Source organism: Pelodiscus sinensis, chromosome 8 (genome assembly GCF_052426305.1).
Source record: "Pelodiscus sinensis isolate ZL-2025 chromosome 8, ASM5242630v1, whole genome shotgun sequence".
Taxonomy (NCBI): Eukaryota; Metazoa; Chordata; order Testudines; family Trionychidae; genus Pelodiscus; species Pelodiscus sinensis.
The window spans coordinates 22,887,201-22,904,697 of record NC_143059.1 but is presented as its reverse complement, the minus strand read 5'-3'; the positions used below and the strand labels follow the sequence as shown (position 1 = coordinate 22,904,697).

The following is a 17,497-nucleotide window of genomic DNA, read 5'->3' as shown; positions in this document are numbered from 1 at the left end:
CACGGACGTGCCTAAGTGAAGATAGGACTCTCCCATAGATTTTTTTAAAATCTCATCCTAAACAGTTCCATTAACCTTCATGAGACTACTCACATGCTTAAAGTTAAGCATGTACATAAATATCTTCCTGAATGGGGCCCTATACTGTGAATGTCACAGATCAGTAGCCAAGGCCACAGTAGAATCAGCAGAAAGGGGCTAAAGGACTATGGATTCACCTTGTTTAGTTTCCTTTTAATGCTCCCTTAGAGGTGGGATAGCAAGGGGGTTATCGCGCGCCTGCATCTTTAGGGAACAAGATGAAAATGGTTCAGAACTGCAGCCAATTGCACCTCAAGACCCTGATTCCACTGTCTTTATGAAGCAGAATCTCCCATTGCCTTCCAAAGTTTCTCTGATTTCAATGTGGGTGTTGTCTTTGATTAAGGCTACTGGAGCCAGAATTTGCTAGGGGCCTGGAGGAAAGCAAGACAGAGGTAGGCAGAATGCTTCCAGTGCCCAGAGGAGCAGGAATGCTAGTAATCCTAGCTCATGTGACCTGACTACTCCTGGTAAGGTCTCCTGCCACCTGCCATTGTGGCTAGAGCACTGGCATTGCCATGACCCCAACCTACCCAAACACACCTCCTCAGACAGCACTAACACCACCACAACTACTCTTGGGGAACAATGGATGCAGCACCCTAAGTGCCTCTGGTGATGAGTGCTGGAGATGGGGAGGCTCTCTGGTGCCTCTCTAGTGCAGTAGCTGTAATCTGCCATTTGCGTTATTAATGCAAAGACATGTTAACCTGAATTTTGCCATCTTTAATCAACAACATTCTCATTGAGCTCGTCTGGGCGTTCTGAGCTACACTGGGTGGCAGAATTTATCCCTGCACTAATGCAAATCAATGCAGATCTCCACGCTGGTGCATCATCCCACACCATATTAAACTGGAGCACAACCCTTTAAGTGGGCTCATGAACCTACAATGTATGTTCCGGCATGATCCGTCTCAGTCCATTCTTACTTGCCAGGCAGTAAATCTTAAAAGCAAAACACAGAAAACATCTATATTGGTACCTCCAGCACTTCCTTGACTGCACTGAAAATATTTGCATATGGAAAAGGACCGTTTGTGGATAAACAATTATTTTGTTCCATGCCAGGATAGATTTGTAGCAAGGGAAATCCAGCTCCATGTATGGAAAATTTGGGCTGCTGATACTCTATTTAAGGCCCTTCTCTTTAGCCTGATCTACCTCTTAATACCCAAACAAGCAAAGAAGATTATCTATTGGAGGCAACGAGGTTACAAAGCACGATGGTTAAAAACAACTATGACTTGTCCACACTATAGCTATTCCCAATCCAACTGGCGGAGCTGTGCTAGCTGTGACTTACAGGTCTGACCTGGTTGTTCCGTAGACAATCAGGGGTATTGACAGCCTCTGTGTGCACCTGGTCAAGATGCAGGGGGCAGCGCTGTGCTCCTGGAAGGGGACAGAGCCTTGGCAGAAGGGGCTGGGCTGGAGACAGCCAGCCCCCCCATGCTGCCCAGAGCATGCTGCGCCTTCACAACTGCCAGAGCCGACCAGAGTGAATCATGTGGCACTTAGGGTTGCCAGGTGTCCAGTATTCACCCGGACAGTCCGGTATTTTTGCCTCCTGTTCGGTAAAAAAATTCAGAGAATACCTAACACCTAAAATGTCCAGTATTTTCTGATTTTTTTCCCCGGCCAGTTGGCAAAAATGCTGGGCACCTAGCAACCCTACAAACACTCAGCACCTGGCCTCTCCCCCTTCCCCTGCTGACGCCCCCCCCCCCCCCCCCCGGCTCCCAAAACCCCCAACCCCAGCCCCCATGCTTACCTGGTTCTGCAAGGCTGCTGGCACAAGATGGCTGCCAACTAAGGGGTCTTAGTGCATAACTGCTCCCCTGTTCTTATCCCTGCACTCACTCTTAAAGGGGACATGCTGTTTTATTTTAATTTTTTTTTCTCTACAACTTTGGTCCCCCCCCCTTTTTTTTCTTAAACAGAATTTTTTCACTGTGTTTTTTTGGGGGGAAGAGGGTTCGGTATTTTTGTTTGCCACAACTGGCAACCCTAGTGGCACTCCGGCAGCAACTTAAAGGGTCCAGGGCTTTAGCCACTGCTGCAAATGCAGTAGCAGTGACAGCAGCTGGCAGCCCCGAGGCCCCTTTCAATCATTGGACCCTGGGACAACTGCCCATTTGTCCTCCCCGCCCCCCGTCAGCAGCCTGTAGACAAATCCTATGTTGTGATGCCACCCTTCGTGAGCATTGCAGGGTTTTCGAATCTGCAGCCCTAGATGCTGATGCAACAGCAACACCAGAGGGGTGAATTTCCCAGATTTGTCTTACTAAGGGATATTAGCTTCAAAGCCTCTTTGTAGCCATTAAACAAAACACAAACACCCATCCTAACATTCAAATAAAAGGCTAAAGAGACACGCGGGTCTAGGTTGGGATTTGAATCCAATAGTCTGGCAAGGGAAAAACAAAGCAAGATTCCTGGACTTTCTTCTAAGTCTTTTAAACAGCTTCTAAGGTATGTGTTACCCCTATTTTGTGTTCTCTCGATGGACCATTCCCAGCCTGCTATAGGAAAATGGTGCCCTGGGAAAATGTCTGTTTTGGTGCTTCTGATCCAGGTTGCCTCTCTGGTCTTGCCCCCATCATCCCTGGTCCCCAATTCCTCCCCCAGCCTCACCCATCTTCCCTAGCCCCTACTCCTCCCCAGCCATTGCCCTCCCACCTATGGCCCTGCTCCTCCCCAGCCAATACCCTATCACCCGTGGCCCTGCTGCCCACCCCCACTACTCCAAGTTCCCTCCCTTGACCTTGAACTCAACCCACAGAGTCTGGACAACAGTGCCTTGAGCAGTTGCCCACATCACTCACTCCTAAGGCCAGCCCTGACATTCTGCAAGGCAAATACATTTGAATTAATTTAAAAGTAAAAAAATGCAACTTACCTTCCTCCTCCCCCCTATTGCATATCTGAATGAGTCCTTCCTGTTTTTGGAATAATCTAACAAAACATACTTTGGGAGTGCTATGAGCAACATGGTTACATTTGCACAGCTGACTCATGGAGAAAGGCATCAGGCTATTCTATGCTTTAAAGCACAAACCAAGTACCTCCTTCTGTTTTATGCAATCTCGTCTTATATGAAATCATACTTTAGATATGCTCCCTCTTGCTGGACTTAGTTTGTTACTCTGTTCACAATGATTTAAAACCATTGAAAGTCACAGGAGTCTTTTTCAATGAGTTCCGTAGGCTCTGGATTAGTCCCTTTGCAAACTCATCTTAGCTTTGATATGTGCAATTCCAGCTAAGGGCCAGACTTTGTAACTCTTACTCATGATGGTGAACACTTACAAACTCATACAAATAGTCACACTGACTTCAATCAGGGGAGTAAACACACAGCAGTGGGAGCTGGAGCTACATAGTTGAAACCCTAAAGGATCGGAATCACAGCTTTGGTTACAGTGTGTAGAAATATTTACCCTTTGTGAGATGGTTGAAAAAGTGCTTGAGTCTGAGTTTCTGCACTGTGGGGTTATTGACATGTTCCACTCTGGTAAATAATTCAGGTTACAGACTGATATAGCTAACGGAATTAACTTAAACCTTGATTTCTGAAATTGACTCCATGCAGATAGATCCCTTTACCCACGTGGACTTCAATGGAAATCAACCCAGGGTTCCATCAACACAGTCAATTAGTTTGAAAAATATTAGTCTCTCTCCCCCCAGGCAGACTAAATTAACATTAAAGAAAGAGCAAATTTACAATCAGGATCGATGACTGGGATAGGCAAATGCTTTAAAGTGTCCAAAAAGCACATTTGGTTAAAAAGTCAGCTTATGCGTTTGTCCCTTAAAAGCTGAACCTAGTGTGTTGCGTCTATTCACACTGCGGCATTCATTCCGCCAAAGTCAGTTTGGAGCCCCTGGATAGGATACTAGATCCCGGTTTGATCCTTGACAGAGCAATTGCCCAAGTTCACACTTTCTCAGTCACTCCCTCTACAGAATGGGGGTAGTAATCATGTTTATCCCACTTTACAAAGCATGTTGAGTTTTATGAATGAAAAGCTGTATCAGTAAGAAGGGCCCATGGACCAAAACCTCACTGTATACAACAATTCACAGCATGTAGGGGGCTTTTTCAAGCTGCAAAACAGATAAGAATCAGTGTACCAAGTTCTAAATGCTAAATGATCAATGTTTATCCTTGAAAACAAAATAGATTTGGATTAGCATTTCCAAAACTTGACTTGTGGCTTTAAGCCTCATATGCTGGCTGCTCCAACTGAACCAATGTAAAGGGGACTGATTTTCAAGGCCTGAGCACTTCTTTCTTCCCAAAAACAAACAAACCAACCAACCAACCAACCCCAGGCTACTTTAAGGTTTCCTAAATTAGGCAACTGAAAAAGGTGACTCCCCAAATCACTAGTCAATTTTAAACATCTTTGCCTTTGTTTTTACAGGGCACCTTTCAATATTTCAATGCCGAAACCACTACACATTTTTCTATTCTCTGGTGTTTTGTTAAAACCCAAACTAGAAGGGACATCTTTTGAGCAAGAAAATGAAAATGAGTAGGACTTTTTCTTCAACGGAATTGATTTCAGCATGATGCAAGTAATGATAGTCGAGTGTCCCTCATGGCATTATAACATCTCTGGGAATTTTCACAGTACCAGGCACAACCAAATTATTAATCTCTTGAGAGCATGGAATCCCTCAGAAAATCAACAAATCCTGGAATCAAACACAGTGAGGCCTTCTTAACTATTTGACATACATTGTTCCATACCTATTTCTACAGATTCCCTGGTTATAAAAAAACCCTTAAATAAGATGACAAGTTAATAGAAATGTTAAATAAATAAATAAAAACAGGTATACCATGAATTATGACTACCAAATCTTTAGAAGATTAAAGAAATCTGCTCTATACCCATTTATGTCATCCATAATTATATCTCCATATAAACATGAAAAAACACCCAAGTTGATTATTGCATAAATATATTGAACTCATATCAGATTAACTATGCTCTGAAGAGATATATTTATGAAATCTCTGTTGCATGGTAAGACTTTAATGAAGGGAATTTACAAATTTTTCCTACCACAATGATCTTAGGTCTGTGACAGAGGTGAATTTCAACTCTTGCTTGGAAATTAGATTTATCTCTACTGCCCCCTTAAGAATATTGACCAGACAATGGGAATATTTTCCCTGTACATGCAGTTGTCTAAATCTTGAAATAACTGACTATAAAAGGAGCCACTTTTTTCTTCTATCCCAGTAAAATGTGGTATCTAGTGAGACTATAATTGTAATACATCTTACAAGCCTCCAGAGTGAAGTAAAATATTTTCTACTATCAAGCTGGGGTGTGGGGAGAGGATTAGAAAACACACTGATACAAATGATTCTTTCTTGTATTCTGGTTTTAGCCCATCTGAAGGTGTCAGATTATCATTTTCAGAGGCGAAGTTCTGGAGAAAGGGATGGTACCTCTTTGAGAGCCATTATGCTAAAATACGTTATTGTTGTCTAAGCAACCATAACAGCCTCCTGAAAGCACAAAACCTTATATTGCCTGACTCAGCAGATGGTTGGAAGGCTTATATCCAAGGAAAGAGATCAGGTAGTTGAACAGTTTAAAACAGATTATTATTTTTTTGAAAAGACAAATTAACTCTTGGAAGGCAGATTGCCACAAGGCAACTTGGTGTGACTGTACAACTTTATTCAAAGCAGGCAGACCATGCATCACAACTTCACACTCACTGCCAATAACTAGGTTTTTTTTTAAAAAAAAAGTGAAAGCAGCTTTTTAAAAATTATGGCAACTAAGATATCTCAAAACTTTGACATGCTGAGAATGTTTTCACTCCAGTGCTTCCAGGGGTCATTTAAGGAATTCTGGAGGTCAAGAGTGATTTGAACACCTGCTCGGCTGTCTACTGAATTACTGATCTAGTAACATCAAATATAAGGCTTAGAGAAACAGGGGACATACTGTAAAAACCGTTGTTGATAATTATAGGAGACACTGTGTGCCATTTATCTGATCAGTATAATTTGCTTCAGAAAAATATCTTCAGGTTTTGTTTGTTTGTTTTTTGTAAACCTTTTCCACAATAGATAGCTGGGGATGCATATTTTACAACCCAGGGTATTGTTGCCGAAAACACATTCACCCATAGGAGTTCAAAACACAATTAGACTATTATGGACTATAGTCACTAAGAAACATAGAGCTGTATATTCCATTTTGACATAAAGGGCTCTGTTATCGTCTTTATTTACACCTCATGTATTTTTTATTTTTCTGCAATTTAGATGGAAATTGATACTGCATGATCCTCATGTAAATTACACAAAATTGTTTTTGTTCTTGCCCCTAGAACCGTGTGCACACTTTGATCACTTTGGTAGGTGTGAGGACTGTGGTACAAGTCCAAAAAGGGGCGGGGGGGGGGGGGGGGAAGGGGAGATATTATCTTAAATTATCAAGTTAATGTACAAACAAAGGGAAATCTCAAATATATTTTGTGCATGCAGCTTTAACTTCAGCTACCCACTGTCAGCAGATTACTATAGGTCACGGCATACTTACTTATATAGACCCAATAACCAAAGTGTCTGAGCACCTCTCATCTATAATTAAAGAAGTTATCCATGGTGCATCCCTGTTACTTAAGAGAGGTATTATCACTCCCACTTACAAATAAGGAACTGAGGTCTGGAGAGATAAAATGATTTACCCAATGTCACACCTGAAGTCTGTGACAGAGCTGAACCTAGGTCTTCAGAGTCTCAGCCAATAGTTTTAATCACAAAACCATCCTCCCTTCAGTGACCTCACTAGCATGAAAGGGGTAAGGAACATTTCTATCAGAGTAAATCATTCTTAAACAAACTCTCCAATGTAGGCAGCATCTACCTTCTCCCCTCTTCAAGCTAATTAACTCTGGCTATTGTAGGCAAATACTGTTGAAGGCATTAAGGCCATAAATCAGTTCATGACATTTATGGCTCTATTCCTGAAGAGTTTTGCTTTTTAAAGAGACCAACATTAATAATTAATAATTATTAAAATTAATAATCCTCATCTCAGAATATGAAGCTCCAAAGTATGTGTTCATCCCTTGTAGCAGAGCAAGTTGCCTTACAGTGGCAAAGTAGATGCCATATTAAATCTCTAGAGCACATGAAGGCTTGGGATGTCATTTAATCAATAATAATACTTTGTATTTCCACTGAAAGCATTTTGCAAAAAGCCACAGATTAAGCCCAACAGCATCTAAATGAGGTAGGTACCAGTCCTCCCATTTTGCAGATGTTTACACTGAGGCACAATGGAGTTATGTGATTTGCCCAAGATCTCATGGTGAGCCAGTAGCAGAGCTAGAAATGCGCTGACTGATCAATTAGGTGCTTTACCAAGCAGATAATGCTTTCACTTTTCACCCTAAAATCCTCATTTGGCACATCATATCCAAACAACCCTCTCACTGCCTCTTACACACTGTGATTCCAGCACATACTCATGCATTTTGGAGGGCATCTGGGCAAATAGCTTTCTTAACTAAGCAACTAATTTGTCAGTTACCCATAAGAGGCAAGCACGTGGGGAGGGAAAACCTATATATGCACATCAAAATCACATTTATTTGATCACCATTTTTCAGCCAAGCACTTGAGAGCATTGTATAAAGTCTGAACTGAAAATACATACAGCACAGGAAATTACATGACACAGGAGAATTTTATAGGCTATAACCTTTAAGCTATATTCTTGGCCAGTTTTAAAGGGAAACACAGATCTGATTTAATACAGGTGTTGTTCCCATTTCTCTAATTTGCATACTGGTGTATGTTTAGTTTACATATTTGTTTGCAACTGAATTATGTTCAAATGCAAAGCCTGGGAGCATTAAGACCCATCATGTAGCTCTTAACCTATTGGGGTCCATAAACAAGGCAAAGACATAACACGAGGGATCTTAGTAACATAATTAAAACGATGTGGGATTCTATTCCCTTGGCATTAATACATCTTTTGTGCAATCTCCTCTCCATGATTCAGCATTTGCAAAAGGAATCTCGTAAAATGGTAAGGAATGGAGTGTTACCGGCTCTTTGTGGGATACTAGTAAATCTGGTCTGTGATGCTTTTTTAGAGAGATGAGTGCAAACACTTAGATTTCTGATTTCTATAGCAACTGTTGTGTTTTCCTGAACAGAGGTTCAAATTGAATTTCTGTGTGCCAGTGCAGATAGAAGTTATGACCAAGGAGAATATAGGTTTCACTCAGAATGTTTTCTCATCAGATGGGCTATGCATCTCAGGTAGTTTTTTTAGATTAGGCAAATTGATAAGCAATTCATTGCTAATTTTCCCGAGTACTGTTACAGTTTGAAAAGGTTTCCTTGCAGATTACATAATTATATTTTTTTAAACAAAGAGTACATTGCATTAGCAGGTTTAAATTATGCAAGCATATTCTTTTGTCTTTTGTTGTATTGTGTTCTATTGTGCTGGTAAAACAATATGTGCTTTAATTAGCAAATATCTGTAAATAATTTACTTGCTTTTCATACAACAGAACAATGGAGCCAATTTTCACATAGATCTACTGAGCATGTGAAGATTTCTTGCCAGAATCTTCCATTGTTCAATATCTATATCAATTTGCCCGTCATTCATAGCCAACACTGAGCAGTGCAGAAAGAAAGTAAAGTTCTTAGCTCACCAGTGGCAGCCCCATCACAATACACCTCAAAGGAGACTTGTTTGTTCAGACTAAAATATCTTCAAAATGAAAACAGACTATTATCTAGAACCCTGGCACCTTCCCACAGCAACTTGGATGGCTGCCAATATTAAGGTCACTGGATTAATGCTGTAAAACGCTGATGTCCTTCTGACCTTCTGACTACATTTTAGCTACAAAATAAAAAGCTCAACTTGATCTGACACTATCAATCACACATACATTAGTCCCTACAGGCTGGAAAACAGGGTGTGCATCCACACCCATACACGCAAAGAAAAATCTGTCTAAGATATATGATTGTTCTAAGGCATAAGGCATTGTTATTTTGAATATGAATGAAAGATCCAGCATCAGCATTTCAAGAATATTTCAGTTATGCATTTCCCAGAACTCCATTTCTGGACAACTAATATAAATACTGCTCTTGTAGTGTAGAACTTCTTCATGAATAAAACCACAGAAGAACTTGAACAAGAACATACTTTCTATACCATATGCATAGTGTTTGAACATTATTAAAAATGCAAAACCTATGTATGCTTTACTCTCCTGCGCAATACAGTAATTATGATTAAGGGCCAAACAGCACAAAAAGAGCCAATTTATCTTCCTTGTGCTTAGGAATACTATTGTGTAACTAAGCAACTAAAGACAAAATATAGTCTAATTAATTCACTTCTATGCTTATTTAAAAGACACAATTAGAACATTTTTATTTTCCAGCCTGCACAGTATCTCAACATGCTTGAGGGTGTAGCATATAAAGCCTATTATTCTCAAAAGACAAGAGTTTAATGTTTAGTGCCACTGATCAAGCTAGGAACAGCAACTATGGAGCACAGTGGGTACATTTTACATTCTGAATACAGTGAGAAATGAAAGATAAGGGGAAAAATATCTGCTTAAGTGACCATAGACACCAGATTGCTGGCTAATGGCTAGCAACATGTGGCTTCACTGAGTAGCATCATTCCCGCTTCTTCCTTTGCTAGGCTGTGTCTAGACTGGCAAGTTTTTCCACAAAGTCATCTGCTTTTACGGAAAAACTTGCCAGCTGTCTACACTGGCCGTTTGAATTTCCGCAAGAACACTGACGATCTCATGTAAGATCGTCAGTGTTCTTGCGGAAATACCGTGCTGCTCCCGTTCAGGCAAAAGCCCTCTTGCACAAATCATTTGCGCAAGAGGGCCAGTGTAAACAGCACAGAACTGTTTTCCGCAAAAAAGCCCCGATCGCAAAAATGGCGATCGGGGCTTTTTTGCGGAAAACTGCGTCTAGATTGGCCACGGACGCTTTTCCACAAAAAGTGCTTTTGCGGAAAAGCATCCTGCCAATCTAGACGTGCTTTTCCGAAAATGCTTTTAACGGGAAACTTTTCCTTTAAAAGCATTTTCGGAAAATCATGCCAGTGTAGACGTAGCCCTAGTGTATGTTACTGGTAGGGAGAGACAAAAATATAAAGAGTGGGCATGCAGTTGCCAAAACCATGATCTTTTATGACAGATGTCATACCTCTAACGTTGCAATTATAGCGCACCTGATTTCCAAAGCTGCATTCAATTGAGCAACAATACACTGGTGATTGATGTTATTAACATTATTTTAAAACCATCCTTTAATAACAGTACTCTGCATATTTGAAATTTGTTATCTTAATTGATGTGTACAGACCTGGATGCAAGATACACTTTCTGAAGTCTAAGGCTCATTTCTAATTTTAAATAAGAGTACACCAATCCCGACTTAGATTGAAAAAAAAAACCATTAGCATGCAAGTGTAATAGTAGGGAAAGGTGGCAATGCATGACCATGTATCTGAGGATGCAATCAGTTGTTCAAGGCCCTGGTTTTGCCACCCTTACTTATTTGCATAGCACTTACTCATGTAATAATCACACTGAAATCTGGGAAATTCTTTGAGAAACAAATTACTACTCCGCACATGTAAAAGGTGAAAGAATCTGACCCTCCACAAATAAAAGATACACTTGTTGCTTTTCTAAACTGTCTCAAAAAGTCAGTCTTGTATTTATAAAACAACATATTTTTAACAGTGAAATTTGGGAAAATAGTCTGAAAATACAAAATACTGTCTGATTACAGGGATAGGGTGGTGAGCAAGTTACTACTTGTGTGAGTAAAAGTTACACCATCAGCTCATCATTTGGCAAGGTAGACTGACTCAGTGTTTGATATCTAAAAAAGCTAGATTTAGCTACATTCACTTCAAGTAGTTCATAACAAATGGTACCGTATAAGTAGAAGTAAAATTAATAACAATGTATTCAAAGGAGTGACATTTCAGACTAAAAAAATTAGTATTTTTAGCTTGTACATTCCCTATCAAATACCATGCGTACATTTAATGAGCTCTGCTTTTCATTTTTTTTAAAGAATAGGCTAATTAATGCTGACAGCTTTAAAAACATGAAAATACAAGTTGCTAACAAGCATTGTATTCTAACAGAGCTTCTCCAAAAAGGTCAGTGTTTTATAGGGCCAAATTTTCCCTTCTGTGGCTTGCAGAGGAGAGGGTTAAATGAGCAGAAAAATCTGCAGAAATCTTTAGCTACAATTCCATTGAATTTGTGGGGTGTGGGTAAGTCAGTGTAGCATCACCACCAGTTTGCTTTGACCTCTGTGAGTACCTTTGGATCTATATGGCTTGGGGTGCATAGGCTGAGTCTGGGAGAGATTCAGGGAGGGCTGTAGACTTGGTATCAGGAGGGTATGGAGGGGCAAAATCAAGGAAGAACTGCTTTCATGGCATCAATTTCCTGCAAATCCACTAGGAACATTCCCTCTCCAGTCTCCCCTCCCCCCCAAACATCAGATTACATTGACACAGTCTGCACAGGTTTATGCAAATTCACACTTGACACTTGCAACTCTCCTTGAGGCTTCAATCCAGCAAAGCACTTAAGCACATGCTGAACTATCATCATGCGATTAGTCCAACTGACTTCAAAAGGACTTGTCCTGTGCTCAGTTAAGTATCTGCTTAAGTGCTTTGCTGGATTGGGGCCTACAGGAGCTGGCCACTAGGCATTTCAGGAACTCCTGGCAACATGACTCAGTAAGGTCTCAAAAAGTAGTGCTGTGAATACCCCAGGAGCTGAAAGTTAAGTTTTCCCCTGGAACTTGGGACCACCACCAGAGGCAAACCAACTTTCACTCATCCTCTCGCTAATGTCAACCCTCCCACTGATTACATGGTTGGGGGAGGTGCATGTATGCACTGAAAAGCATTTATATGATTTAGCCCACAGATTCCAAAACATGTAATGGCATTTTTCCCCAACTAAGAGCAAATCTCTGCTGTAGGATCTGTATGGGCAAATTATATTGTGCTCTTCTCACATGCCTGGTGTCTTGTTAAGAAGAGCTCTGTCCTATAATGGAGATCCACTGTGTATATCAGAGCACTAGAATTTGTCCTGAAATTAGAAAACTACATGTTTGAAAGTTTGAGTTCCTCTCCAGATAAACAAGTAACTCTTACTGACATTCTCCAAGGCTGTGTCTAGACTGGCCAGTTTTTCCAGAAAATCAGCCGCTTTTCCAGAAAAACTTGCCAGCTGTCTACACTGGCCGCTTGAATTGCCGCAAAAGCACTGACTTCCTACTGTAAGAAATCAGTGCTTTTTGCGGAAATACTATGCTGCTCCCGTTCAGGCAAAAGTCCCTTTTGCGCAAAACTTTTGCACAAAGGGGCCAGTGTAGACAGCTCAGATTTGTCTTCCGCAAAAAAGCCCCAATTGCAAAAAATGGTGATTGGGGCTTTTTTTTTTGCGGAAAATTGCGTCTAGATTGGCCACGGACGCTTTTCCGCAAAAAGTGCTTTTGCGGAAAAGCGTCTTGCCAATCTAGATGCTCTTTTCCATTAAAAGCATTTCTGGAAAATCATGCCAGTCTAGACGTAGCCCAAGAGTGCACAGAAAGAACATCAGCATAAACCTAACATAGAGGCTCTATTCTGCTCTCATTCCCCTAACTCTAAATGGGGTTACATATGTGTAACCAGAGAGGTTAATTTTGGGATATTAATACCTACACTTTCAGTGAACTATGAGACTGATCCTGCATTTGTTGCACATTCAAAAGTCAGTTGAAGTCCACTGAGTTTTGCTTGCTTGATTGTATAATGAAGCTCTACTGCCCCATCCAGCATATTTAACTATAAGCATATGAGTAGTTCTATTGGCATCAAGGGGACTGCAAAACATGCTTAAAATAGAGCCTGTGTATTAGTGGTAGCAAAATCCAGTTTTACCAGCACAGAGAGTTAAATATAGATACAGTTGATGGATAAACGGGATGTAATAAACCCATCTCTGATTAGCTCAAACATTTGGCAATCAGATAAAATATGCCATCAGGAATTTCTGAGTAACATAACCATTACACACCTACTTTGCTATTTCTTCTATGAGTACCCACTGACTGAATATTACAATGGTGAAAAATTGTTCATTAGTAGTGCAGATGCCACATTTAGAAAAGGCTGGTACTACTAATCATCAAACGAGCAAAGATATCTGCTCCTGACAATAATTATACCTCTGACTGGCTCGATCAACAGTTACAATCAGACCAGTTGCTCTGCTAATAAACAATTTTATTCACAACAAGTGTCTCTGTTGACCTTTGACATCACAGAAAGCCTTTGATAAAGCAGATTTACAATACACATAAAAGTGCAATCTCCATTTATACCAGTTTTCTCAATGCAAGATAGGGAGTTTTAATGCATCTATTTCTTAAACCAAGAAGAATGTCTTCTTTATGGTTATAAATTACTTATAGCTCAAGAATACCATTTCCATACCCAGAAAACATACAAAATCTCTCTGTTCCAAACACAGCCCTGCCTGTGCTTTAGGAATAGATGTTAATGTCACTTAACATAAAATAATTATTACTCTGGTTTAATGACTTAAAATAACAGTACTAGGTACAAATACAGTATGTTTTCCTTAAGTAACAAATTGCCAATCAACATGAAGCCTTTTGTCTTTTAGCTGCACGTTTCTGAACAGATCTTTTTATCATTCAAAACTATTTAAAATCAATGATAAAAACATGTCAATGTATATAAACAAGTTAATGGAGTAAGTGAAAACAAAGTACATTTCTTAATGAGAGTGTTATGTTGCCCTCTCTAGGCCCTGGCTCTAAATGCTGGTTTCTGTAGGCTCTCTGCCAAAGAAGTATCTGTGTGAGCTGTTGCTGTTTCTTGCTGCTGCTGTTACTCTGCTAATGAATGACTAACTTAGGCCAGAGGAGAAATGACATCACTGGGGTGTAAAATAGTACTGCATTAGGAAACTTTCCACCTGCTTTACATTTGTCATAATTATTCTATACAATGCAATAATCATTTGCATAATTCTAAGGCATGCCATTATCTCAATTGAAAATTGTTTTCAAATGGTTGAATAATTCAGAATGACATCAGTTAAAGCTCTAATGAAATATACAAGTATAATCATACTGCTAATTACTATCAGTGTTTGCATTTTTTTAAAAATCAAATCATGCATAATATTATGAATGTACATGCAGCTGAGAATGACTGCATAGCAGGACCATTCTTATATGTAATGGCAGGATTAATGTTCTCTGATGTTCATACCACAGTAACATGATCTGACCATTACAGCATATTAAAATGATTTGTGCCCATTTCCCCACCCCTTCTCAGCCAAAACTCTTTCATTTAAAAACACACACACACACACACCTATATGGCTTCTAAATATTCACCAGGAGCAGTTTTAGGAACATCCATCCTTGGTTGTAATTTTTTAATCTTTAAGGAAAGAGTCCTCAGTTTCAATTGTGAATACCGAAATTAAAATAGGTAAGTGGTCAACTGAGAAGAGGTTTACAAGAAATGTTTCAAATACATTTTCGAAAGAAGTTACCACAAAATGTCTAATAAAATTCAGAATGATTTCCTGTCTGGTTTAGCAGAATGTCTACTACACGTGTAGTCCTTTCTGGATATTTAATCCTCCCCTTTTCCAGATCACAGCCCATGTTGAAGTAATAAATTTGAAAAGCAAATAATAAGTACTAGTAAGGGGGAGGGGAAGAGAGACAGCTGCACAGGAAAGTTGGACAGGGGGAGGGGACAGAGGCACTTTCAGTAGAAGAGAGGTCAACCTGTTAATGTTTTTCAATACCCTCTCCATGCTCCAAAATGTCAGCTCTTAATTATTGACATCAGAAAAGATGGGCAATTTAAAAAAAAAATAAAGTCGGACAGCGGAACTACATGTTAATTTCAGAAGAAGCAGTGGATAAGGGAATATTTCAAAGGTTACAGTAATTAAGTAACATATAATAGGAATGGGTAACCCGATACTTCGGGGGGGGGGAGCTTGAGAAAAACTACAATTAACTCCATCAGACTATGGACTGTTGAAGGCATTGGCAGCTCAATTTGTATGGGGGCTCACTGTGGAAATAAGGAAGGCTTCCAGTCACTTCCCCCTATGCTTTGGGAAGCTGAAATATTATTGCAGCCACATCTGGCTATTTCTGAGCGCTCTTTAACTGGCCATCTCTCCGCATAAACATAGCGCCGTGTGTACACCCCACTGAAATAGTTCCTCAATAACACAGTGCAGTCAGCTGACTAGAGTAGCCAGCAAAATTGCGGTCACACATGAAATTACAGAGCTAGCAGGCTACACGGTAAACGCAATCTCTGGGTTCCAGCCCTTGGCTCTGAACTGACGGAGGCACTTCTGATCAAACTGTCCAGGGTGAAATTGACAATGGGCTGTCCCTAATAGAAGTAACTCAAGGAGACTGCAGGAGAAACCAAACGGCTTGACTTTAGCATTAGCCTTTAACTCATTGCCTCCCTCCCGCCCCCCTGTCTTCCTGGAAAATGCCCACTTTTTTTCATAGTCATTTTAAACTAGCCCATCTAGTGAAATGCACCAGCACAGAGAGATCGTTGTGAATGCTTAACGTGTTTGTGCTGGTTACATGACTGCTTTGAAATACGCCCAGGCATATCTGCAAGTTATTTGAATGTATTATTCCAGTACCTGTCATTTATCACTTTATTCAACACGTCTTTGCCAGCTCAATAGCTTTGATCTCACTCAGCCACCATTTCGTAATTTCCGCCCTCTTAAATATATCAAATACTAAAAAAATGTTAACGATATCTAAACCCAGCAAATCCCCCGGCCCCTAGCCAGCCACTGAAATCCGGGGGTGGGGGAGAACATAAAACACCACACACAGCATGTGACGTTCCCAGAGCATCAGCAATGAGTGAAAAAAAACCATTTAAAAATCCTTACATTCCTCCCCTCCCCATAAGTTATTTGACTAGGGTTTATTTTAAAGAGCAGACGAGCTGCCCCCCCCCCCCCCGTAAAGCTGCCATCGAAACTCTTACAATGGCAAACAGCTCGAGCCCTTGTTTGTGACACTGTCCCTTTAAAAGAGCCTTGCGTTGCCTGCAGAAGGGAACATTTCAATCCTGTCTTTTAATAAACATTGGGGGGGGGGGGGCAGTCCGCACACACACTCACACACAGACACACACAGCCGCGCACATACACAGAGAGGCAGAGACATGTTTTACCACCTCGCCATGGTCACTATTTCTGCCCTGGGGAGTATCTTCTGGGAGGAAATAAAGTTTGGAGCTGGATAAAAGTTGCCGGCTAGTCCTCTCTTCCCACAACAGCTGGAGCTCCGCTATGCAAATCGGATCCTCTGGCTTACATCTTACAAAGAAAAAGTCGCCAAGGGACAAAATTCTTGGTCTGCCTTCAAGGTGGAACTGAAAAGCCTTGTAGAAAATGTAAGGACCGTGCAAGCCACACGGAGAGCCGACCCACTGCAGGGAATACAAAAAAATCAAGTCAATAAAATAAATATAATCATCATAATAAATAAGACAATCGCATATAAGAACACAAATAGGCTGGAGGTGGGAATAACATCACCTAAAATAGGGAGTCAGGCAGTAGCCAGCAAAGATTCCCCCCCCCCCCCAAACAAATAATAATCCTCTATGTGATAATAATCTGTGGCTATGTATGATCAGCGAAGGAATTGTAAAAGGGGGGAAATGCCATTTGGGGTGCAGAGGGGAAAAGTTTACTGGAAAGTTTGTTGGTGGGGTGCTGGGGTACGGGGGGCACGGCTGGAGGGGGGGCCGGGCAGAGAAGCGGAGGAGAGACGAATACCTGGACTGAGTTGGGCTCCATCTCGACGTTCTGAATTGATTGAACTCAACATTCTCTCCAAACTTGTTGGCTTGAATGGATTGCATCAGGTCCTGGCAGGGTAAAGCTCTCTTCGCCAGCAGCCAGCCCGAACCCTCAATATAAAACCTGAACCCCGCCTTCCCAGCTCACCTAAAATGACCAGAAAAGCAGCCTAATATTTTTCCTGGCCCCCAATTTCCCAGAGATGTGGAAACGACGAGTTTTTAATCCCGATTGCTGCCTGATCAAATTGGCAACATGGGACGGGGTTGAATCTAAGAGTAAGACAGAGACGGAGGGATCAAGGCAAAATTGAGATCGAGAGCCTGAAAAAAACATTGCAAAACTGGAGATTGTGCGGAGACTCGAGTTAATTCTTGCAAACCCCTAATGATGAAGGACAGGATCATGGTTTCATTTTTTGATC

General features: G+C 40.8%; 1 protein-coding gene across 1 annotated transcript in view; it reads right to left on the bottom strand.

Moving 5' to 3' along the window:
• The window catches only part of ARID5B (AT-rich interaction domain 5B), a 168,903-nt gene extending 151,731 nt beyond the window's left edge, over positions 1 to 17,172 (bottom strand). The window contains exons 1-2 of the mRNA XM_006129784.4: positions 17,050 to 17,172; positions 16,443 to 16,697 (exon numbers count right to left, since the gene is read on the bottom strand). Coding sequence (XP_006129846.3) covers positions 16,443 to 16,697; positions 17,050 to 17,070 — 276 coding nt within the window. The 5' untranslated portion in view covers positions 17,071 to 17,172. The remainder of the gene's footprint in view (positions 1 to 16,442; positions 16,698 to 17,049) is intronic.
• Positions 17,173 to 17,497: the final 325 nt, after the last annotated feature.